This window comes from Haliotis rufescens, unplaced genomic scaffold (assembly GCF_023055435.1).
Source record: "Haliotis rufescens isolate VD_foot unplaced genomic scaffold, xgHalRufe1.0.p SCAF_3, whole genome shotgun sequence".
NCBI classification, from domain to species: domain Eukaryota; kingdom Metazoa; phylum Mollusca; class Gastropoda; order Lepetellida; family Haliotidae; genus Haliotis; species Haliotis rufescens.
This window is the reverse complement of record NW_025964001.1, coordinates 3,968,182-3,995,139: the sequence shown is the minus strand read 5'-3', so window position 1 is coordinate 3,995,139 and position 26,958 is coordinate 3,968,182. Positions and strand designations below refer to the sequence as shown.

The 26,958-nt window shown below is 42.9% G+C and overlaps 1 protein-coding gene across 2 annotated transcripts; it reads right to left on the bottom strand.

Annotated features, from left to right (window-relative positions):
- Positions 1 to 28: 28 nt before the first annotated feature.
- On the bottom strand, positions 29 to 26,379 carry LOC124131866 (A disintegrin and metalloproteinase with thrombospondin motifs 16-like). 2 transcript variants are annotated; one of them, XM_046495368.2, is made up of 13 exons: positions 25,826 to 26,379; positions 24,640 to 24,857; positions 17,656 to 17,734; positions 16,783 to 16,955; positions 11,800 to 11,877; positions 7,668 to 7,825; positions 7,056 to 7,093; positions 6,166 to 6,280; positions 5,453 to 5,608; positions 4,106 to 4,244; positions 2,688 to 2,810; positions 1,845 to 2,091; positions 29 to 1,171 (listed from the first exon to the last, which is right to left on the bottom strand). In XM_046495368.2, exons 1-13 carry the CDS (start codon positions 25,902 to 25,904, stop codon positions 1,041 to 1,043), a joined length of 1,734 nt encoding a protein of 577 aa, XP_046351324.2. In that variant the 5' UTR covers positions 25,905 to 26,379; the 3' UTR covers positions 29 to 1,040. The 2 variants fall into 2 exon arrangements, with proteins under 2 accessions (XP_046351324.2, XP_046351323.2); XM_046495367.2 differs by having other exon boundaries at positions 1,836 to 2,091; positions 25,826 to 26,374.
- Between the last annotated feature and the right edge of the window lie 579 nt (positions 26,380 to 26,958).

Below are 26,958 nucleotides of genomic sequence, written 5' to 3'. Positions count from 1 at the left end.
TTCCGAATAGCATCACACGCACAAAACAGTTCTGACAATGAATTTATTGACATGGTATGGTATGTATGACACTATTATGAAAACAAGATAAAAAGTATTGCACATATTCAGAGTATTTCAGCACATATGAAAATATAAAAAAGTATTAAAGACAAAATAAACAGTCTGAAATAAATACGTACAAAATGGACGGAAGGAAAATTTACACCTGCTTTCACCCAGTCTCCCAGACACACACATAATTTACAAATATAATATCTATGATAATTCACATCATAAACAAGGCAGTATGGAATGTATTGACAAGACTGACCAATCACCGATAACAGCAGCAGCAGCAGCAACAACAGTAATTGATAGAGATTCGTACATTCCGTCAAATGTTCGCAATATCAACAACATTCTTCTAGATGTCATTAAAAAGCATGAACAAAAGTTCTTGTACAGGGTAACGGCAGTGCAAAGCAGTTTGAATTAAATTTTAGGACGTTTAGGATATTGTTTGATTTTCAGTCGGAAACTAAAGCCAAACAATGCTTCCTGTGCTCTTTGTACACTTGAGGAAAGCCTTCAATGATACAGGATGGTCCAGAACATGGTTCAGAACCTTGATTTGAGTATGGTATTACCCAAGGGAACGTTTGAAACTGGGACCTCAATTTGGTGTCATGAACTTTGGTCAAAGGATCAAAGCTCTAACGGCCTTGTGCACAAATCAGTCTGTTTAGTGTTGGCGGAAGTTAGCTGTTCTGCGCACTGTTGTTAGAGAATGCCTAGCAACTGGAAACCTGTCTTGTTCTGTTGTTGGACTTCCGGTCCACGAGCCATACCCTCGAAACGAATGAAAGCAAGACTCATTTTGTTCCTTATCGCGTATCCTAGCAGATTTCCTAATGACATTTTTACGTTATACGAGCTAGCAAACATGTTCAGATATCATTAATAGCACTATTGTGCATTGATTGGTTGTTATGCGCAATGGCGTTTCGAGAATTTGGTCTGTATGGAAAGCACTCATCATAACACCCTGCTTCTCGTCTCTAAAGCCTCCGTCGCCTGAAAACGCATGTGCGGCAACAGTACTTCCTCACGGCTCTGCGACGACACACACGGGGGTTTACTTTTATTAACCCCTCGCAGTATTTTTCGTTTTGGTCGGCAAGGCATTGTCCTGCAAAGAAACGTATATACCATTAAACAGGAGAACATGAATTTCTGTAGCATCCTACTCAGCATCTTACTTAGTCAGCATTCCACATAGTTGATGTATTTAACAAGTCATTACTCATGAATAAATATTAAATGTTCATATCTTTTTTGGTCGTATTTTTATTTTTATCGTATTTTGCTGGAATTGTTATTGTATTTTGGTCCAATTTTTTTTTCTTATTTTGGTAGCATTTTTATCTTATTTTGGTCATATTTCTTTTTATCTCAACTTGGCAGTGCTTTATCCTTAAATCATCATTCCAAATGCACATTCTGAAACACAGGAACACGGAAGCAGTATTTCCGCCGAGCACACTCGTGTTTGTTTGAATACAGAATTGATAACAAGAGCCGACAACAATCGGATTCGAGTGTCACAAGGTGTGAACTGGTTAATTGTGTGTCTCCGTACCCCGGGGTACGATCATGCTATCGGCTACTGGTCACCCTGTCCTGTCGTGGTATTGCGCTCTATAGTTGACTGTGGTGTTGAGCAACTCTGACACTAACGAACATTGAAAGAAGTGGTACATACACCACTGCGGCAATTATTCTGCTCCAGATTATGATGTTTTATGCTGCAAGATTAAATTGATCTTTTTGATATAAATGAATCCTTCACGTACCCGCCTTACCCCTCTGTCTTGACGACCGTCCCTTGTTGCGACTCCTCCTTCCGCCGGAAGTCCTACTGACTTGTCGTCTGCTGCTGTTCTGACGTCTGCGACCCTGACGTCTGCCATTTGGCCTCGTTCTCAATCTGGATGTTCGCCGGTCGGTGCTCTGACGACGGTTCGTCTGTGACGGTGTTCTAGATATCTGCATTCTGCCAGTGGGACGTAGTCCGTACGGATTTGTTTGGCAAACACCTAGATGACACACCTGCAAATAGGCAAGAAACACCGATTACCATCACTGTTGGTTCGCTGTGATCATCATCGATCTAGGCGCAATTAGGATTGTCTGCTATGTATCCTATTATCCTACATTTCCCTCCCCATCTCGGCTACCCCCCGCCTGGGGAACGATCCCAGTATAGCTGTCCACATTACCCTCCCCATCTTTACATTTGACCCCTTTGGACACTCTTATCTCTACTCCTGACCCATACGGTCACTCCGCTAGCTATCCACAACATATCTACCCATAACCCCTTATTGCATTCAGATAGCTACCAACCCTGACCTCCCCATTTCCACCTCTGAACCCTTGGGTCACTCTGCTAGCTACCCACCCCATCTCTACCCCTAACCCCTTGATACACTCCGATAGCTACCCAAGACCTCCCCATCTCCACCTCTGAACCCTGGGGTCACTCTGCTAGCTACCCACCCCATCTCTACCCCTAACCCCTTGATGCACTCAGATAGCTACTCACCCTGACCTCCCCATCTCCACCTCTGAACCCTGGGGTCGCTCCGGTAGCTGCCCACCCATCTCTACCCCTCACCCCTTAATACACTCCGATAGCTACTCACTTTGCCCTCCCGACAAGTGGTCCCGGGCAGCGCCGTGAGGTAGGAGTGTGTGCGGCAGGTGAGTCCATTCTCTGGGTCCTTGCACCACAGTTGACCGCACATGACCATCTTCAAGTTCTTGGTCTGTGGAGAACAAAGGTAATCTATGACCACGTGATTTCATTAAGTGAATGTCAGTAAATGTTTCAACACAGTAAGACTTTAACTTAAATATTTCTTCGTAGATTCGTAGGTGAGATCCAAAGAAGAGAGATGGGGGACGATGTTATGACAGCACATTCCTTATGGAGGGTCCGACGGTCAGCAATCCCCCGAGTTGATATATTTAATGTAATTAACAAATCATTATTCATGAATAAACATTATTGGTTCAAAGTTTACCTTTCTTCACATCTTTTTTTTCATTTTTGTCGTATTTTGGTGGAATGTTTATCATATTTTGATTTAAAAGATTGATCGTATTTTGGTAGAATTTTTATCTTATTTTGGTCATATTTTTATTTTTATGTTATTTTGGTAGTATTTTTATTTTTATCTTATTTCAGCAGTGCTTTATACGAAAATCACAATCCCAAAAGTATATTCTGAAACAAGGAAACACGGAAGTAGTGATTCCGCCGAACACACTCGTCAATTCGTTGTATACTAAATAGAGATGAACGTTCAGGGCTGGGTATTGAAGGAAAGAACTTATTGACAGGGTCGAGCTATAATATTTCTTGAGTCGGACATAGGTCTGTTTTGAACATTTTAAGTCCCACCTATGCCTTGAAACATGATATCGGAGTATACACCCACGTTGAGGCTGAGACCTTTCCTTATTGAACGTACATGCTTGTTGGCATAACAGGCAGGCTACCAACACACGTGCGGAATCTATACAAGATACACGATCTTTGTGGAGGGCGCTGATATACTCAACCAGATAAACGGTGCAATATTTTGACAAGATTTAAAACACCTAGCCAGAGAACCCAAATCTGCAATCATGTAAATTTCAAGTTTTTGCGGAGTTAGCTAACAGCCTTTTCAGGGCTACTGGCATAACATATGTTTTTGTGCCGAGACGAGTTTGGCTCTTGACACAAGTGTTTGCTTGCTTGATACAGATTGAGCAAAGATTTGCACATTTTATCCCGACGCGTGTTCTGTGTAAACAAACTGGTTTGTCAAGCTGTACATTGCTGTGCTTGAATAAATAAATCATACCAATTTGCAGCTATAGAGTTTCGATTAATACAGTTATTTCTCCCGCAACCAGTCCAACTAACACGGTCATCTCGTCCCATGGAAATAGACAGGTTATCGTTATAAAAAGCTATTCCGGTTCGACATCACATCAAACGGCCATGACATTCCACGTGTTCCTTGTGCCAATAATCGAGCAAAATAATTCAGGTTTATCAAGCATAACTTACCCCGCAGAATTCTGATTTCTTGCCAAATATAAGTTTACACTGTTGGTGAGCTGTGTATTTTTGTCCGGGGGGCAGTCGCTGTATGTTGTACTCATAGTAGACACTGGGGGTGTCCCGCACACAAGACGCCTGGTCGGATCTGCAACAGAGTCATTGACGTGCAACTCAGGGAAGACCTCATCAGGGGTATGTACACCAAGGGCGGATTCATCATTTTCAAAAGGGAGGGGTCCAAAATAGCAAGTTTTACTGTCAACAACATACTACATTTTGGGTTTTACAACAACAACAACAACAACAACAACAACAACAACAACAACAAAAAAAGGGGGGGGGGGGGGGGGGGGGGGGGGGGGGGGGGGGGGGGGGGGGGAGTCCGTAACCCCTGGACCCACCACTGGATCCGCCTCTATGTACACCATGTATAAACATGGGATATATGCATACATAGGCCAGTAGTATATATAATCGCTACCATAATCGTCATTATGGTACATTTTCACGCTTGTGCAGAAAAACCCGTGAAGATTCCGGGGTAGAATAGGTCTTCAGCAACCCATGCTTGTCGTAAAAGGCGACTAACGGGATCGGGTAGACATCGAACGCTTATTACAAGCACTGCTTTATTTAACGAGGAATATGTGATAGTACTATTTTACGTTTTTGACAGAGATTTCTTGTGGAAGGGGTTTTTGTTTACGTTAATAAGTATGAGTTAGCAAAAAGAGTGATGATTAAATTTAACTGCCAGTCACAAGAAAGTTGAAAACTAGATTTGAAAACACAACAATTACATTCGTTATCAAAACGTCACATGGCTGAAAACAGTCGCCGAAAAACTGCAAACCTAAGGTACAAAACACAACTGTGATATCCGTATCAATGCATCACCACTGAATAGCCATTTCTTGTTTGTTTTATTTCAGCCACCATCCAACATGGGTGTATACTTTCTTTTGCCCGTTAGTGTACTCAATATTTGCTAGGAATGGCAAGTGGCCCGATGCGTCTTTAACTAGCGGGTGCAAGCTTGTTGGTTTAAGCTTTGGTTCGTCTCGCCAAAGATCCAAGTTCGATTCCCTACTTGAGTACAATGAAAAACAGGTTTATAGGAGCCATGGCTGGGGTGTAACTAAAGTGGGGTATTATACTATAAACTGCTACTATAAAAAAACTTTAACCCCTTAGATACCGTGCTCGTGGGTTTCACGAAAGTTGGAAATGTACCACTTCCGGTTTACCTCCCACATCAAGCTGACACTTTGTGGAACTGGAATACTGATCAAAGCGATAAACCTGACTCGCTCAATCTGCCGCCATGGACATTCATCAATGAGCACGATTTACCTCAGCAGTTTCTTCATCTGTCGGACGGAACATGGGGAGAAGTAGAACGCATTCTTGAGCTTATCGTGTTCACTGGTAGTCTGGGGCGCCATGATGAAGTTGTCGTCGGGGGGACAGTCCTTGTTCTCCTTGTCGCCGTCGTGGCTCGCTCCCAGACTGGAGGACACAGGAAAGAGTAAGATGAGGACATGTAAACACTTTTCTATGGTGTCTAGGGTTCAATAATTGGATGTTCGAGGTATCATTAGCTTATGTAAATAATAGGAGTAACTACAATCACGGCATCACGAACGATTTTCTGGAATCCGACTCGGGCAAGTATACACTTGATAATTAGATTTGACCAAAACATTACAGTCGCCGACAAAAATGACCCCCCCCCCCCCCCCTTCCCTCTCAAACACTACTATGTTACCCGTATCAAATTCATCACCATCGAATAACAATTTCTTGTTCGTTTTAGCCATCATCAAACTTGGGTGTATACTGTCCTTTGCCCGTCAGTGTATATACTCCTGTGTACATGCCCCATATCGTGTTTTTGCCTGGGACCATTTACACAAAGTGGACCCAGACTATGCCAAGAAAAGAAGTGACGTTCGACCTATGAAGCTAAATCCAATATTCAGTATCCAATATTCCAATGATCATATGCATCCAAAGGCCATACATTAGCAGTGTCATGTGACTGACACGACAATGACGTAACTGACCTATGTGCCAGCTCGTGGGCGGCGACCTTGACGACTTGGAAGTCCCCTGGGTCTGCGACCATGGATGCGGAGTTCCCGCCGCGGGTGTTGCAGACTGAGCTGACGTAGGCCATACCTGAAAGAGGGCGGCATCGTCATCAGTACATATATCCCCATCATCACACACACACGTATTCTTGATGGCGACCCACTGTAAGTACTTATATTGAATTACATGTGTACAGATACACGCTAATGTAGTCTATCCCACAGTCCCTGAACCACCGCATCTGTGGTCTAGTGGTAGAGCGTCCGCCCGGAGAGCGGAAGGTCCGGGGTTCGATCCCCGGCCGCGTCATACCAAAAGACGTTAAAAGATGGTACTTGTTGTAACCCTGTCTGGCGCTCGGCATTAAAGGGCTAAAACAAGGACTGGTCGGCTCGGAGTCAGTATGCTGTGTCTGAGTGGGGTATTCATGTTAAACTGCGGCATGGTATCTCAGTGTGCTAGCACTATTAATCGGCATGAGTCCGGACTAGTACAAGCAGTTCCACACACACACATACACGTCGCTATATAAGTGCAATAATCTTGGACGCGACGTTAAACCCCATTTCACCTCACCACCTCACAGTCCCTGAACCCAATGGTTTTCCTTCCGCCCAGCCCTTACTGTTATGCTACGTCTCTAAATGAAGAACGTCTAGACTTGCCACAGAATCTCCCATCTCACTCAATTTAAATGGAGTTGTTTGTTTTTAGAAAAAATCTATTTTTTTGCAGAGACTATGCGTAAGTTTAACATAACTGCTGCTGAGGCCATCGTGTTTACCTCCATCAATGACAGTAGTATAATTAATTGCTAATTGATATCTGCTTCAGTGAACGGGCTACATGCTATCAGTCTCACCTCCGAGGTCGATGCTGGCTTTGTTAACCAGGTGATACCTAGAAAGACAACAAAAGTCATTGGTAGATGTGCGTAGATGGTGCGTAGAGACACATATAGTACATATAGATATCGTGCTACACTGCACATACATTTAAAAAGAAACAGGGCATCGAGGTCGACATAACGCTACAAACTCATAAAGGTAAAATGCTTTCTGTTTGTTTGTTTGTTTGTTGTTTAACGTCGCACTCAGCAATATTCCAGCTATATGACGGCGGTCTGTAATCGAGTCTGGACCAGACAATCTAGTGATTGACATCATGAGCTTCGATCTTGGGATACGATGACATGCATCAACCAAGTCAGCGAGCCTGACCACCCGATCCTGTTAATCGCCTCTTACGATAAGCATGGGTTGCCTAATATCAATTCTAACCCGGATCTTCACGGTCAAAAATACTTTCTAAATTGGTAACCTCAATGGGGTTTGAATTTCATTTTTTTCTTTCAATGAAGTGGGTGCGTTCACTTGTCATTATACACCATTATTTCACTAAGGTATTGTCTTGTCGATGGGGTCCTTAATCTATATCCCCGGCTCCGCACTTGCAGTAAGAGGCAAAGTCTCACCCTGTGAAGGCCATGGCATGGTCATATTTTGGCAGATACTTCTGGTCCTTCAGCCATTTGATGAAATATTTTAGGCCTTTGTTGGCATCGACTCTTCCCTCATCCCGGCGTCTGGACCACTGGACCAGATACTCAAGCCATGCGGAGTCCTGCCGCGACTGAAACACATCATCATCATCATCATCATCATCATCATCACCAACAATTCTCTTCATCATCATCACCAATCATCACCAATCATCATCACCACCACCAACTATCATCATCATTATCTTCATCACCAATCATCATCATCATTGTCAATAATCATGTCGTACTTCTCATTAATAAAAATCTATCATTGATAATATGATGAAGACTTCGCTGTACAAGGGTTTTGGCCTCGTATTTGTAAACTGTGTCAGCACTTTCAGAACAGACATTGGCCACCTGCCACGATAATAAATACATGGTCTCTGTAAGAAGATTACTTTTACAACATACGGCACTTTGCTACAATATTCGAATGCCGACTCCAGCCGTCATACTATGTGAAATGAGCGATCGAAAAGGTGAAATTAATATCAGTAAATTGTTTTATTATATTTGATCTGGCCGGCGGCGATTTATCGATTATCAATTTGTTAGGTCTTTAAGCGCGGACATTTTTGTCGGGTGGCGTATCGCATGTTGTACAACTCGGAACTACATCAAAGTGAAGGTCATCGTTAGCTTGCTGGAGGCGGCTGTAGTCGCCATTGTTGACAGTATTGATGATGTAATTGATGAGTTTGTCATTTATAGTACCGATATCAGCAGTAAAAGCTACACATAATTTGTTATGCGTGTCACTGGCGCACTTAGTGAAATGTCCCTTTTGAACAATCTGGCTTATTATTTCAATTTGGGCAATTCCAAAGTAAGAGATCTAAGATACGTTTAATGCGCAATCTTAATGTAGCGTTTCTAACGAAGTTCTTCAAGGAATATATTCACGTGCATGTGAACCCTTAGTTTGAAGTTTGTTTAACGCCTCGCTCAGCAATATTCCAGCTATACGACGGCGGTCAGTACACAACCAAGTCCGGACAAGACAATCCAGTGATTGGCATCATGAGCACCGATGTACGCAATTGGGATACGATGGCATGAACCAACCAAGTCAGGGAGCCTGACCACCCGATCCCGTTAGTCGCCTCTTACACGCACTGGTTGCTGAGGACCAATTCTGACCTGATCTACGTTGGCGACGGAACTACTTAGTCATAAAATAGATATGCTCCTATACTAGATTAACATTAAGTCCAACAAATAACGTTATCTTATTTATATCAGTAAAATAAAAAAAATAGTATCCATATTGATCCAAGAACAATACTTAATCTTAGAGTTGAAACAATTCAGAATTGCCTCATCATTCTAGATTAGAGATGGATTCGCATTTACTATATTTTCTAGGATCTAGGAGACAAACTTCTATTCCTAAGGCCAGAGACCATAAAATAGATCTATTGTATGGTCTCTGCTATGGCGCAGTCATGAACTTTGAATGAAACTACCTAGATTTGTAATTGTCAGCTACACTGTACACTCGGAGAAATATCAGTCACCAGGCCAAGGTTAGAAAACTACTATAAATTTACTGCGATGCCACAGTCCAACATTCCGTAGTAGATAGTAGGACGGCAGTAGCCCATTGCATCTTATAACGATGTTCATAATAGAAACTATGTAGCAGCCGTCACAACAAACAGCCGCGTAATGGCCTCGTAGAGGTTTGTAGGTCGAGAGATAAGAGAGCGATAGTATAGGATGCCTTGGGTGAGAGGCAGACCATCACAGCAGGTGCGCGCTCCTAGACTTGGGTACATGCTCCTGGCAATGTGCATCCCTCAACCTGCCACACCTGATTGCTCGCAATGGTCATTATCCGAATGGAGGAATGCGCCGAGAAGTGGGTAAATTGAAACCATCTTGCCTTCGATGAAAACTGATGATGAACAAAGAAGATCCACTCGCACTTGAAGATAACCTGACACCCATCCCCCTTGGGGGTAAGTTAATGACCGGATCTGCCCTCATTGCGGAGCAGCACAAGACGTCGAACAAGCCCGCCATGTTGCTTCCCAAGACGTCATGGCGCGCCATCTAGGGCCGCTCATTGTTTATGGCCGTACAGACGTGGTACCGATTTTTTAGAACTTGGTATACATGTGTTGATGAGTCTTTAATGTCAGAAACCGTTGATAAAATATAATGCAGTCATTATTATTATCATAAAGGTGAACAGGTTCGTACAAATGACAGTGGCACGGGAAGCCCATTCGTATAAGGCGCCGCGATTCGCTGTGTAGAGTTGCGTCCCTTGGGTACGCCAGAAACCAATGATTGTGGGTTCGAATCCCGGTTCGCCCCGATTATGATTCTAGGTTTGTCAGCACCATACCCGTGCTCGTGGGTTTCACCGAAGTGCTAAACGTCTGAGACCTGCATCACTTCGGGCTTTCCTCTCAATTTAAGCTGACACGCCGTGATATAACTGGAATATTTTAAAAGCGGCGTTAAACTCAACTCAGAAGACACAGCGCCATCTGTGTCCACCATCATAATCAGGTACCACGAAGACCGTCTTGCGTTTATATGAAGCTATAGACAGGGGTCACACTCTGAGGTCAAAGTCACAGGCGTTGTAAAGATATGTAATGTGTTGCGTTGTAAGGACATGTAATGTGTTGCGGTGTAAGGACATGTAATGTGTTGCTTTGTAAAGATATCAAATGTGCTGCGTTGTAAAGATATGTAATGTGTTGCGTTGTAAAGATATGTAATGTGCTACGTTGTAAGGACATGTAATGTGCTACGTTGTAAAGATATGTAATGTGTTACGTTGTAAGGACATGTAATGTGCTGCGCTGTAAAGATATGTAATGTGCTACGTTGTAAGGACATGTAATGTGTAACGTTGTAAGGACATGTAATGTGCTGCGTTGTAAGGACATGTAATGTGTTGCGTTGTAAGGACATGTAATGTGTTGCGTTGTAAGGACATGTAATGTGCTGCGTTGTAAAGATGTGTAATTACTACGTTGTAAGGACATTAATGTGTTACGTTGTAAAGACATGTAATGTGTTACGTTGTAAGGACATGTAATGTGTTGCGTTGTAAGGACATGGAATGTGTTGCGTTGTAAGGACATTAATGTGCTGCGTTGTAAGGACATGTAATGTGCTGCGTTGTAAGGACATGTAATGTGCTGCGTTGTAAGGACATGTAATGTGCTGCGTTGTAAGGATATGTAATGTGCTGCGTTGTAAGGACATGTAATTTGTTGCGTTGTAAGGACATGTAATTTGTTGCGTTGTAAGGACATGTAATGTGCTGCGTTGTAAGGACATGTAATGTGCTGCGTTGTAAGGACATGTAATGTGCTACGTTGTAAGGACATGTAATGTGCTGCGTTGAAAGGACATGTAATCTGCTGCGTTGAAAGGACATAAATAGGCTGCGTTGTAAAGACATGTAATGTGTTACGTTGTAAGGACATGTAATCTGCTGCGTTGTTAGGACATGTAATTTGTTGCGTTGTAAGGACATGTAATTTGTTGCGTTGTAAGGACATGTAATGTGTTGCGTTGTAAGGACATTAATGTGCTGCGTTGTAAGGACATGTAATGTGCTGCGTTGAAAGGACATGTAATCTGCTGCGTTGAAAGGACATGTAATCTGCTGAAAGGACATGTAATCTGCTGCGTTGAAAGGACATGTAATGTGCTGCGGTGATAGGGTAGGACATGTGTCGAGTCTAGTTAATAGCAGGTAGTAGTCGTTTAGTGTGATTTGTCAAAGCATGTTACTCGATAGTCTTTAGGGGCCAAACAGAGCCTGTTATGTCGCTGCATGACGTCAGACAAATGTGGAAGAACAGTAGGTGGTGTGTCCTGATGTGACCTCCTTCCTCCCGCTAAGGTGTAAACATTTGTAGCTAGTTACATCTCATGAGTCAGCTCAGTATATAGTCAGGAGGGTGAACGTCCCGTGACCTATAGCAACCGCCATTAACCATTACGTTGACCATAAACTAAGCCGTCAGGTACGCCGGCCTGTGTTGAATTATGCTCGGATTTATTCTCAACGACTGGAACTCGTACCTACCTCTGACACGAGAATTCCTGAGATCTTGACTGTAATGGACAACTCGGGGTCCCCGATGGTTTGAAATCTTTGATCAACCTGTAAAACAGAGCAAGTGTTAAACAAGATGATACATCACTTTGTTCCTATTTCTCATCTTCAAAACAGGGTGAAATACAGTACATAGTGATACACTTCAGGGTGGTATAATGTAGTACATAACGGTACACTACTCTAAAGGGTGGTATAATGAAGTACATAACAGTACACTACACTAAAGGGTGTGGTACAATGTAGTACATTACGGTACACTACACTCATGGGTGTGGTATAATGTAGTACATAACGGTACACTACTCTAAAGGGTGGTATAATGAAGTACATAACAGTACACTACACTAAAGGGTGTGGTACAATGTAGTACATTACGGTACACTACACTCATGGGTGTGGTATAATGTAGTACATAACGGTACACTACTCTAAAGGGTGGTATAATGAAGTACATAACAGTACACTACACTAAAGGGTGTGGTACAATGTAGTACATAACGGTACACTACACTCATGGGTGTGGTATAATGTAGTACATAACGGTACACTACTCTAAAGGGTGGTATAATGAAGTACATAACAGTACACTACACTAAAGGGTGTGGTACAATGTAGTACATAACGGTACACTACACTCATGGGTGTGGTATAATGTAGTACATAACGGTACACTACTCTAAAGGGTGGTATAATGAAGTACATAACAGTACACTACACTAAAGGGTGTGGTACAATGTAGTACATTACGGTACACTACACTCATGGGTGTGGTACAATGTAGTACATAACGGTACACTACACTCATGGGTGTGGTATAATGTAGTACATAACGGTACACTACTCTAAAGGGTGGTATAATGAAGTACATAACAGTACACTACACTAAAGGGTGTGGTACAATGTGGTAGATAACGGTACACTACACTCATGGGTGTGGTATAATGTAGTACATAACGGTACACTACTCTAAAGGGTGGTATAATGAAGTACATAACAGTACACTACACTAAAGGGTGTGGTACAATGTAGTACATTACGGTACACTACACTCATGGGTGTGGTATAATGTAGTACGTAACGGTACACTACTCTAAAGGGTGGTATAATGTTGTACATAACATTACACTACACTAAAGGGTGTGGTACAATGTAGTACATTACGGTACACTACACTCATGGGTGTGGTATAATGTAGTACGTAACGGTACACTACTCTAAAGGGTGGTATAATGTTGTACATAACATTACACTACACTAAAGGGTGTGGTACAATGTAGTACATTACGGTACACTACACTCATGGGTGTGGTATAATGTAGTACGTAACGGTACACTACTCTAAAGGGTGGTATAATGTTGTACATAACATAACACTACACTAAAGGGTGTGGTACAATGTAGTACATTACGGTACACTTCACTCATGGGTGTGGTATAATGTAGTACGTAACGGCACACTACTCTAAAGGGTGGTATAATGTTGTACATAACGGTACACTACACTAAAGGGTGTGGTATAATGTAGTACATAACAGTACACTACACTCATGGGTGTGGTATAATGTAGTACGTAACGGTACACTACTCTAAAGGGTGGTATAATGTTGTACATAACATAACACTACACTAAAGGGTGTGGTACAATGTAGTACATTACGGTACACTTCACTCATGGGTGTGGTATAATGTAGTACGTAACGGCACACTACTCTAAAGGGTGGTATAATGTTGTACATAACGGTACACTACACTCATGGGTGTGGTATAATGTAGTACGTAACGGTACACTACTCTAAAGGGTGGTATAATGTTGTACATAACATTACACTACACTAAAGGGTGTGGTACAATGTAGTACATTACGGTACACTACACTCATGGGTGTGGTATAATGTAGTACATAACGGTACACTACTCTAAAGGGTGGTATAATGAAGTACATAACAGTACACTACACTAAAGGGTGTGGTACAATGTAGTACATTACGGTACACTACACTCATGGGTGTGGTATAATGTAGTACGTAACGGTACACTACTCTAAAGGGTGGTATAATGTTGTACATAACATTACACTACACTAAAGGGTGTGGTACAATGTAGTACATAACGGTACACTACACTCATGGGTGTGGTATAATGTAGTACGTAACGGTGCACTACTCTAAAGGGTGGTATAATGTTGTACATAACATTACACTACACTAAAGGGTGTGGTACAATGTAGTACATTACGCTACACTACACTCATGGGTGTGGTATAATGTAGTACGTAACGGTACACTACTCTAAAGGGTGGTATAATGTTGTACATAACATAACACTACACTAAAGGGTGTGGTACAATGTAGTACATTAAGGTACACTTCACTCATGGGTGTGGTATAATGTAGTACGTAACGGCACACTACTCTAAAGGGTGGTATAATGTTGTACATAACGGTACACTACACTAAAGGGTGTGGTATAATGTAGTACATAACAGTACACTACACTCATGGGTGTGGTATAATGTAGTACGTAACGGTACACTACTCTAAAGGGTGGTATAATGTTGTACATAACATAACACTACACTAAAGGGTGTGGTACAATGTAGTACATTACGGTACACTTCACTCATGGGTGTGGTATAATGTAGTACGTAACGGCACACTACTCTAAAGGGTGGTATAATGTTGTACATAACGGTACACTACACTAAAGGGTGTGGTATAATGTAGTACATAACAGTACACTACACTCATGGGTGTGGTATAATGTTGTACATAACGGTACACTTAAGGGTGGTATAATGTAGTTCATAACGGTACACTAAACTAAAGGGTTTGGTATAATGTTGTACATAACGGTACACTACACTTAAGGGTGTGGTACAATGTAGTACATAACAGTACACTACACTCATGGGTGTGGTATAATGTAGTACGTCACGGTACGCTACACTAAAGGGATGTGGTATAATGTTGTACATAACGGTACACTTAAGGGTGGTATAATGTAGTCCATAACGGTACACTACACTAAAGTGTGTGGTATAATGTTGTACATAACGGTAAACTACACTGAAGGGTGGTGTAATGTAGTACATAACGGTACACGACACTAAGGATGGAATATACTACATAATGATACACTTCAGGTTGGTGTAATGTAGTATATAATGACACACTACACTAAAGAGTGGTATTATGCAGTACATAACAGTACACTTCAGGGTGGTATAATGTACATAACGGTTCACAACAGGGTGACACAATGTACATAACGGTACACTTCAGGGTGGTACTATGATCTGTATGTATATAATCCTATTTCCTCGTTGTTCTGACTCTGTAATCTGTCGGTGCTATACATTTACGCAGGGAGAGGGCGTGGCACAGTTTGTAATCATCAGCCCCACTATCCAGGGAGGTGGAGGAGAAGGTGATGAGAGATCGGTTCATCAACTGATGAGGTATTTGGCTACCTGGAGTTAGTAAGACCAAGGTTACGTGTCGACTGGCGACGGATGGAATAACCTGACGGACAGTAATTGCCAACAACACAACCAAATGTCAGGAAAAATCGCCCTTACTAAGCCCAGCTGGGGCCGATGATAAACCCCCCTCTATGTTTGATAACTTGTCAGAACCCAGATCTCGCCCTGCAATTCATCAACAACCCGCCTACATCTGCGGAACAGGGGGTAATGAAAAACTGATTTATAACTTTTTTTATTTATAATGTATCAAACACGCACATTTCATATTCAAAACCAGCAGACTGAGAAAGAACAGGTGGTGCTATTAACAAGAAACTTTTTAGAAACATAAATAGTCTGATATAAGGTGATGGCCATTTCACAGAATCAGGATTTGTCATTCATTTTGATTATGTTTGATTTATTTTTGCAAAATAAACGCTGAACTTCTAAAAATGATATGCTATCTTTCATGAGATCAACACTTCCGTGCGGATTTGCCAGTTTTGATTACGCATTACATCATTCTTCAAACCCTACGTTCATCTAAACGACTTTCGGGACTTGTCATGGTGTTGAGAATTTATATTCCCGGGGCTTTACACAATGCCTTATATAGCAAAGGGTAGACGTCGCTGCTTATAATGGCGATATATTGTCATGTGAAGGAGAATATGGTCGCGGAAAGTTTCGTTGAAAGAAATACATAATATGACTTAAAAACTTACTTACTAATGGAAATTTATAATCAGAATAACCAAATGCACATAAAAACTAGATGCCCCGCCCCCCCCCCCCCCCCCCCCCCCACACACACACCACCGAATGATTTATATTCACAACAGTTCACCAATCAAACAAAACTGTTGCAGTACCACTTATCAAGTAAATGACGCCAGGTTGCCTAGCAATCGTTAGTTCCGCATTCTCAAAAAGAAGGAAACGCTTTGACCAAAAACATCAACAAAAACGTTTTAGTGAAGGTACCGGAAGCACGATTTAATGGCACACTGTGAAGTCGTCTCACAAAGACTATGAGTAAGTCTTAGGCCAATGTCCTGAAATGATCGTTTCTCTCGGATCTCAACTATACTGAACAAAACAAGTTAGGGATCATGAACTATTTTCATATGTGCTCAGTCTTCACTGCCAAAAATATTCATGATACTCAACTTTCTTTGTTCAGTATGTGTCTACAATCCCTTCCACATTGAGACAGCCGTCAGTAAAAGGGACGTACCGATCCGGGATAGAATAGGTCTTCAGCAACCGTAAAAGGCGACTATGCCTGTCGTAAGAGGCGACTAACGGTATCGGATGGTCAGGCTCGCTGACTTGGTTCATGCTTGTCAACGTATCCCAATTGCGTGGATCGACGCTCATAATATCAATTACTGGATTGTCTGGTCCAGATCGCCGTCATATAGCTGGAATATTGCTGAGTGCGGCGTTAAACAACAAACAAACAAAACAAACAAGGGACGTACCATGGCGAACACCATCCCATAGTAGCGCCTCAGCATGGCCAGGGCTTCCCGCTGGGTACGGGTCTTCTCCACATAATGCTGGTAGATGGCGTTGTCAACCACGACCAAAACTTCCACTTTGGCATCCACATGGTCAACAACAGAGCGTTTCCCACGACGATGTATCGACGTCACTGTACAAAATAAAGTACGATACAGTAAAGGTCGTAGTGGTATCGGGAAACCCTTCTTGCTACTTGATCATTGAAAATTCTGACAAAACTTTAAAACACAATAATAATTCTTCATACACTTGTTTCACTGCACAAGCAGCGGGTGAGATTAAGATTAGACGCCATCATTAACTCTTCCTACCAACTGGGAACGACACTGTACTCTTGTGGAGTGAGTGAGTGAGTGAGTCTAGTTTAACGCCGCTTTGAACATTATTTCAGTTATATCAGCTAAATGTAGGAGGAAACCCTGAATTGGGGCGAACTGTGATTCGAACCCACAATCACAGGCTCCTGTCATGTCGAGGGCACGCAACTCTGCACAGCGAAGTGGGGCGCTTTAACCACAGGACCATCAACGCTCTACCACGTGAGCTGATGGTGTCAAGAAGAATTTGATGAATTTGAGTCGCCTGGTCTAAGTGTATGTTTGTTATCCAGAAGTATGACCGAGTATTTTCTGACAGTCTCAGTCCCTAAACCATACTATTTCCCTTCCGTCCTACCCTTACTGTAATGCTCAAGCCCCCAATGAACAAGTCTAGGCAGGTTCACTTTCCCACCTCACTTTACCTCCTTTTCAATTTCATATGGAGTTATTTGTTTCTATCAAATATTATATCTTTTCAGAGACTAACGCTGTCACTGAAGCGAGACTTACGTGCAGGGGCAACGTTGGCATCGTCGACGTTGTCGTAACCAGCATAACTGTCTGGAAACGCCGGTGCATACTCCGGGGGCTGAAAAGGAACGAGATATTGTAGCACATATTATATGGGTCACGTAGAACACTACTACATCAGTTATAGAAAACTAGACGCGGCTCATGTCTGATGGGAAGGAACTTGGAGCGGTTTCAGTTTTAATTAAAATGATGTTTTTTTTAATTATCCTCGACTAAATTGTGTCGAGTCTGCCCTCCTAATATAACTGACCAGACCTTCAGTCTTATGTTTTGTTTTACGCCGCAGTCAACAATATTCAAGTTTTATCAAGGCGTCCTGTAAACAATCGTGTCTGGGACAGTCAAACTAGTGACTGACGGGTGCATCCTTCTAATTCATATAGTGTTTGGCATCTGCAGCTGGAGTACAGAGCGATTATATCAGGAATATTTTGCTAAAATGTCATTGAATATGATAAAAACTCTATAATATAATAATAAACCTCTTATTCTGCGTTCTTCTTCACGGACTGGTCTACTATTTGTCTGAAGGGGTCAGCTTATAACCCTTTTATTCACTGGTGCATACGTTTGTTTTCATAATACTGTGGACGAAACTTTTTGTTTGTTTGTTGTTTAACGCCGCACTTAGCAATATTACAGCTTTATGACGGCGGTCTGTGAATAATCGAGTCTGGACCAGACAATCCAGTGATTGATATCATGAGCATCGATCCACGCAATTGGGATATGACATGCATCAACCAAGTCAGCGAGCCTGACCACCCGATCCTCGCCTAGTCGCCTCGTACGACAAGCATAGTCGCCTTTTACGACAGGCATGGATTGCTGAAGACCTACTCTACCCCGGATCTTCACGGGTCGTAGACGAAACGAACTGTAGACGAAAGTGGGCGCCTCCCACTGTCCAACGCGCTCGGGGTACGATGACACGAAAAACAGCCAAGTCACAGACCCTTCCAATATATTCACTCACTCACTCAATATATTCGCTTTTACAACAAAGAGGGTCCTGGTGGCATATTCTAACCATGGACCCTTAAGGTGTCCGTAGACACAAAGAAACGACAAAACAACTGTCCAAACAACCATCACTGCAATCAATATGATAAAACAACCAATATGATAAACAATCAATATCATCAAATCAAGACAATCATCTCGAGACTATAGAATATATATGTACAATATTTGACTACCATCTCATTTTTCTCTTGTTACTATGACAACAGTGGTTGCAGGTTTCAAACGAGCATTCCAACTTGGTACGTCTTTTCATCACTGCATCAGATGTGCAAGGTGAAACCAGCGTATAAAAACACGTGTGATAAGGGTTTCCGCCCCCGGCGTATAAATCAAATCAATGTTACCTCATCAGAGAGCATGGGACCCCTACTGACACCCCACAGCGAGGCTATATCTTCATCAACCGTATCAAACTCTGTCTGGTCATGTAGAGCCCATACACTGTCTCAGCGCGTTCGCGTATTAAAGTATTATGCACCATCAAGCTATTCATTCAATTGTAGTAAAAAGTAGATCAAAGGAGAAAAGCGAGTAGTTTTTCTGTTCATCATTTTACTATGTATATATCAAACTATATATTTATCACGTCATTAGAAGCCTTCTTTTCATCCATGTATATTGTAATCATTAAAATGGCGGTAGCCTAAACAACGAAAGTTCACTACTCGCTAACCGAGTTCCTTGTCACGTGTGCCTGCATGCCTGTGTGAACCTCAAACGGAAACTGTCGCCGTGTATATTAAACATGCGCAAACATCACATGCCTTTAATGAAAGACAGTCGTTGTTGTGTCTATGTTTCCGCTGCAACTATGTCGGACAGACGATACTCTATGACGTCCGTCAGACGTTTACAATGGACGATTTCCTTTTACTTCTGTCTGACGTTTGTAGCAGACGATTCCTTTCTGACTTCTGTTAGACGTTTGTGGCACATGATACTCTCTGCCGTCCGTCTGACGTCTGCGGCAGACGATACTCTCTGACGTCCGTCAGACGTCTACGAGGGACGATTCCCTTTTACTTTTGTCTGACGTTTGTGGCAGACGATACTCTCTGACGTCTGTGAGACTTCCACCCCCGGGGAACTCCCCAACTTCCTCGTAGAACAAAGGGTTATGACGGAAGGTTTGGAATATGTAACAATGACAATGGTTGTTAAGGTTTTCTGGAATGTGTGTGTGTGCGCGCGTGCGTGCGCGCGTGCGTGCTTTAACACGGAACAGATTGCATGGTGTGTGCAAAAGTTGTTTATACTACGGAAACCACTACATGTTTGCCAAATATCTCGTGACAGACTAGTCTGCAGTAAGACATACAGGTCTAGGTTGTTCAGTCCCGGTAAAAAACAACCCTAAACATTGAGAGTTCGAAAACCTTTCACACTTAACCAAGCGTCTAATACTTGGTACTGGAACGAAAGTCATTCTACATTTGTTCAACAATTAATATAATAAGCAACCGACAATAAAACACACACTTCTTGCCAAAAACGTTAATTCCCTTCCTAAAGGCGACAAATCTTTGTTTATTCGTAGACTGCATGAGATATTTTCGTTCATGGACATCAACTTCAATTTTCCACAAGTGGTCGTTATTGGCTTCAACTGTTGACCAAGTAGTCTTTAAGTGAGGATGATATCGAAATGGAACTATATAACAGTCTAGCTACTCCAACTCCACAGGCCTCAACATCCACATCAAGCCGACGGAACAACAATTTCCTTAGAGTCAAATACAGACATTCTCCAGCCAGCTTGAACAAAGTGGCCTCGGCAGCTTCAGAAAGCGAGACTCCAACAAATTATTTAAACTGATTGCCCTGTTAATGTATAGGAGATGTACAAGGTAATCACCTCCAGAAAGTATAATTGTTCAGCGCCATCTGATGCCACTTGACCTCGCGAGTTGCGCACGCCTCTACATCACCTCGCGCGTGCCTCATAGGCTCTCTCTAATTGTTCGGCTGTCGACGCCATAGAAGCTTCTCCAGAAGGGAGGTTACATCTACTTTGGTGGCCATTTTCAGAGTGACGTCATAATTCGAAACATTCCTTGCTGGGTCTGACTCAGCATGTTCAATCTGCACGATCATTTTCGAGTCTGCGCATGTTTCCATTGAGCCTGATGGACGGTCGTCTACTTCCGGTACGTTGTTAAACGGGAATTACCATGACCTAGCGTGACTAAACTGACCTTTCCGCGTCACGTATATTGTATTATAAAGTTGATTTGGGCCGGATGTCTGGTCAGAGTGTGAGCATACGTTCAACGTGGTTCTCAAATGAAAACACACTTATTGATACACCCAGCCCTATAACCCACTTTTGTGAAGCATTTCACCCACCGGTTACAGCTGGCGTATTTACAGACATTCATGTTGATAGTCACGTGACCGGAAGTTATACACTTACAATGACGACATGTTATGGAACATTTTGTCTAGTTACCGACGGTTCCGACACATCTCCGCGCACACTACACAATGAACATGATTCGATCTACTCTATGGTATTTGAATTGCTTCCAATAAGTAATAAAGCATGATTTGGAGAACGGCGCCATGTTTGTTTGGTGTTTAACGCCGCACTCAGCAATATTCCAGCTATATGACAGCGGTCGGTAAATAATCTAATCTGGACCATACAATCCAGTGATATACATCATGCGCATCGATCTGCGTAATTGGGATACGATGACATGCATCAACCAAGTCAGCGAGTCTGACCACCCGATCCCGTTAGTCGCCTCTTACGGGCGCCATGTAATCAGACAACCTCATAATCCGTGTTCCCTCAACTAAACCAGGTGTGGTCATTAGCGTGTGTGTCTGTTGACACGTAGTGTCTCCCACCATTACGTCAGGTCATATCCAGTTCAGTAAGACTAGTCATGGTATGCTAAAACTGTCCAGATAAGGGATATTTTATCAAATACGATTAGAGTTTTATCAAACCACGTCTACCTATTTCTTTGAAGATGCCAGAACTGCTTCCTGACAATATTCAATGACGAAGGAAGCAGGCTTTTGTACATTCAATATCACAGGCCAAGAACGGAATGCTGGATCACAAACGTGGTGGCACTGCTCTATATCACGCCTCCTTCTCGAGATGAGGTGCGAGATCTCGTGTGGCACGTGATTCACGCTCACTATGACGTAACAGGAACCTTTGAGATGCTATGTCACCGAACACTTATATCAAGATAGTTGTGACTGCTATCACTCCCTCGCTGAGGTGAACAGGATGGGAAGGTTGGATGTGGGATTGGCACACGCACTTCCTGGTAGAACTAAAAACTCACCGGACAGAAAGTATTTGTTATCCTTGATTTTTAACGTAAAACTTTACAAAAACGTGAAGCGTGTTGTAAAGTACGATTGACATTTTGAAAGGTCGCTTTGGTGCACATAATGTCAGTTAAAAGTGTTTAACGTCATTGTTATGTCAAAATATTTATCATTTGCGCACTCGGAACCAGAGTAAGTTAGTTAAACACCGCTTTGAACACCATTTGAGTTATGTTACATCATGTTTAGGCCCAGTAATGTGGTAGGAATCCTGGAATGCAAAGGGCGGGTAGGATACAGTAACGCACGCAGAGCACATCTAAATTTGGTTTTCCAATGTGGCTATCCATATTCTGAAGACAGAGTGCCATTTGGATCGTGTGGTCATGTTATCGTGAGTATGTGTGCCACCAATCTAACCTCATCTAATATCTGCCACAGTTGTCGTGAGTGTGGTGCCACCAATTTAACCTCATCTAATATCTGCCACAGGTGTCGTGAGTGTGTGTACCACCAATTTAACCTCATCTAATATCTGCCACAGTTGTCGTGAGTGTGTGTGCCACCAATTTAACCTTATCCAATATCTGCCACAGTTGTCGTGAGTGTGTGTGCCACCAATTTAACCTCATCTTATATCTGCCACAGTTGTCGTGAGTGTGTGTGCCACCAATTTAACCTCATCCAATATCTGCCACAGTTGTCGTGAGTGTGTGTGCCACCAATTTGACCTCATCCAATATCTGCCAAAGTTGTCGTGAGTGTGTGTGCCACCAATTTAACCTCATCTAATATCTGCCACAGTTGTCGTGAGTGTGTGTGCCACCAATTTAACCTCATCCAATATCTGCCACAGTTGTCGTGAGTGTGTGTGCCACCAATTTAACCTCATCTAATATCTGCCACAGTTGTCGTGAGTGTGTGTACCACCAATTTAACCTCATCCAATATCTGCCACAGTTGTCGTGAGTGTGTGTGCCACCAATTTGACCTCATCCAATATCTGCTACAGTTGTCGTGAGTGTGTGTGCCACCAATTTGACCTCATCCAATATCTGCCACAGTTGTCGTGAGTGTGTGTGCCACCAATTTGACCTCATCCAATATCTGCTACAGTTGTCGTGAGTGTGTGTGCCACCAATTTGATCTCATCCAATATCTGCTTCAGTTGTCGTGAGTGTGTGTGCCACCAATTTAACCTCATCCAATATCTGCCACAGTTGTCGTGAGTGTGTGTGCCACCAATTTAACCTCATCCAATATCTGCCACAGTTGTCGTGAGTGTGTGTGCCACCAATTTAACCTCATCTAATATCTGCCACAGTTGTCGTGAGTGTGTGTACCACCAATTTAACCTCATCTAATATCTGCCACAGTTGTCGTGAGTGTGTGTGCCACCAATTTGACCTCATCCAATATCTGCTACAGTTGTCGTGAGTGTGTGTGCCACCAATTTGACCTCATCCAATATCTGCCACAGTTGTCGTGAGTGTGTGTGCCACCAATTTGACCTCATCCAATATCTGCTACAGTTGTCGTGAGTGTGTGTGCCACCAATTTGACCTCATCCAATATCTGCTTCAGTTGTCGTGAGTGTGTGTGCCACCAATTTGACCTCATCCAATATCTGCCACAGTTGTCGTGAGTGTGTGTGCCACCAATTTGACCTCATCCAATATCTGCTACAGTTGTCGTGAGTGTGTGTGCCACCAATTTGACCTCATCCAATATCTGCCACAGTTGTCGTGAGTGTGTGTGCCACCAATTTGACCTCATCCAATATCTGCTACAGTTGTCGTGAGTGTGTGTGCCACCAATTTGACCTCATCCAATATCTGCCACAGTTGTTGTGAGTGTGTGTACCACCAATTTAACCTCATCCAATATCTGCCACAAGAGCCTCATTCTCCCCTCATTACTGGTACATTTGTATCGCCAACCTATTGAAGTCAATAACACATTGTTTAACTAACGAAACTCATGGTCGTCTGCTGCGAGTAACCCAAACATTATTGCCTGTGATATTTATTGGGTGTGAGATTGTTGACGTTATCGTTGGGATTGCGCCTCGCGATGAGGCTCATGTATGTGTGCTTTGCCGGCCATATAGCAAAGGGTAGTGTGATTTCGCCTCTTGTGCCACGTATAACCATTGGTTTGCTGTTAACATCTGGTGTCTGAGAAGTTGGTGAGGCTCGGTGCAGCCGATACGGCATCGGGACGGGTCACTGTGATCTATCTTACTGCCAGCTCTCGTAGTGGCGGCCCACTTGAGCGTCGCGTCGCGGCGATAACTGGAGGAACGTTGCTGAGGGCAAGGGAATAACGCGATGCATCAAAGTCTTCTTTGTGGGCTTGAACAAGCATCAGGACTTAAAACACGTATTCTCTCTGTGCAGAACTTGTGATAATGGTTAACAGATAGGCTGAGTAGGGGGTGCAAATACATGTCTGTGAATGGGGTATCAAAAAGGTGTGTGTCTGTGTCTGTCTGTTGTGGGGTGAGTGGGGTGTTTGTGGGGGCGGGGGAGGGGCTGGAGGGGTATCAGTCTCGGTCATGATCGCGCTCAGAGACCCCTCCCTTATTAAACACATTCCGAACCCCTACATCCGATAAATGAAACTATACTATAGTTTTCTTACCGTTATCATCACGTCGCCGTCTTCATAGATGTCGTACTCTTCTTTGTCGTTGTCGTCATAGTATTCGTCATCACTGACATCGTCCTCAGGTTCAAAGGGTCGGATCTGTTGGCGATGTCTGCTTGCTGATAGATCAGCTTTACTCATGTCAATCAGTGTGTCAAATAGTTCCGAATCGGGGAATTCTTCATATTCCAGCAAATCATATTCATTTGGATCTGAAAATATTGATTTTATAAAAGTCAAGTATATATTAGATGTAGTTAAACTATTTATTCAAATTCCACAGTAAAAACGCATTTATTACTGGAACGAGGTGTGCCCCTTTATTCCATATAGTGATGCATTGTGTAAGAAACCCATAAACTGACGCCATCAAACCAAGATACCCTGTTAATTACTGTATATCAAATATTAAGCCGTCAACGTGGGAATGTCCACAGAAGCCCCCGACGAACGCTTCATCAGAATTGAACAATACAGTCTAGCGACTGCCTCAGCCAAGTGTATCTACCCCACATATAATCACATTACCTCCACTCCACGGGGAGGATGAAACGTGCAAGTAATAGACACCATCAGTATTTGTATGCATTATTTACCCCCCTGTACCATCGTTGGTGGTTTATGGAGAATACAGATTTATCTGTAATAGCAGTTTTAATGTCCATCATGTCTATATTTCATCTTTTAAGCCTTGTCTCATCCTTTTTATCATTATATCGTCACCCGTCTCCCTGTTAGTATGATGCTAATGAGCCGTACCCCCGGGGTCAGTGCGCCCTGATTCAATTGCGGGCGTCTTTAAATGTGTCTGCATTCACACTTTTTTTTCTGGTGAATAGATACATTTACAGTTTATCAAAACGTTTGAATAGAATTTTGCTGAATCAGCCTTCTATGCACCACACGGCCAGACAGTATGGTGAAGTACTTGATGATCCCACGTCCCCTTTAGACTGAGTCCTTTCCCCCTTGATAGTATAGATCTCGATACACTTAAACAACTATACTGTTTGGTCCCACGGCACTACCTTGATCCCGCATACAAAACACATGGGAAATGTACGATATGCATTGCAAATACATTACAGGGATATGGAACACATAAAACAACGTCCTTTTCTAACTATCCAAAGTTTTTAGTTTTTCAAATTAAATAAAAATGTACGATGTAAAATCTTACCTGGTTTAAGCAGAATAAGTCCAGTCACACACTGGGATATCATTATAGACACAATAATCAGAGCTGGAGTGGATCCCATTGTGGTCAGCAATGTCCGAGCGCAGGCAGAACGAGCCTTGAGCGTGTATATGGTCAAGAAAAGCGGGATTCGAGGCAGAGATATAGCTGGGTTCTCTATACTGTCTGTGACAAACTACTGAGGCTAGGGGGAAGCCCTCATATTTATACTGGTTTAATTGGCAGTTTGATACGTTTCGCTTGATAACGAAAATTCGATAAGTAATCGATTATGTGGGATACACTACTTGTTGACACGCTAGGACTGGTATTGGTTGCACGAGGACACGCCCCCAGTGCGGAAAACTCGTCGCGGGGGGCCGGGCTTCATGGCGTCACGACTTTTGGGGGCGCAGCCTGTTTACAACTCCACTAGCGGGCTCAGTCTATAAACCTTGATAGAAACAAATGTGATGTTCCACTTCTTCAGAAAGTGACCTAGTTTCTTTGATCTGCTATAAGAGCTCATCTTGCTGCTAAATGAACTTCCTCATTAATAGCCGCGCCGGTGTGTCCGTTGCTCTCTGCTAGGGCGAGGTGGTTGGTTGTGAGTTATACGCTGCCCCCCCCCCCCCCCCCCCCCCCCCCACACACACACACACTCAATCCTATAGCTTTTCGTTGTACTCCAGCAAGCACTCGAGGCTGAGCGGTGCGCGACTGGGGGTTGTGTCAGTGCGTCTAGGGTCTACCGGGACTGAGAGGGAGTTAGACGTTTACGTCTTTCGCCGGTAGGTTTATTATTACACCTCCACGATCTCACAGTAAAAATATAGCTGGAATGGCTGTCGTTGTTGGCGAGATAATGGTACTTGTTTGACCGCTTGCATCTTCCCAAAGTTGTACCCAACCCATATCCAAAGGTGATCGCGATGATCATCTCGATAAAGAGACAGTTTTAGACACCATTCAGCACCAATGGTGATCTGCCACCGGTTTGATAACCTTTGCATACCTTACAGTTAGTGGGGACAGGTGGATATATACGCTAAGGTGCACCGAACTAATGTGTCTTGGTACGCCGACAGAGGGCTCACCTGCCGAATCTGCGTGGTGCTTGTCACCGAGACAATGAG

Coding starts and splice junctions, on each gene's coding strand:
- LOC124131866 (XM_046495367.2), bottom strand. CDS start 25,904: ATGGGATCCACTCCAGCTCTGATTATTGTGTCTATAATGATATCCCAG. Junction 24,858..25,825: donor ACTTATTCTGCTTAAACCAG/GTAAGATTTTAC, acceptor CAATATTTTCAG/ATCCAAATGAATATGATTTG. Junction 4,245..5,452: donor CAGATGAAGAAACTGCTGAG/GTAAATCGTGCT, acceptor ACTCTGTTGCAG/ATCCGACCAGGCGTCTTGTG.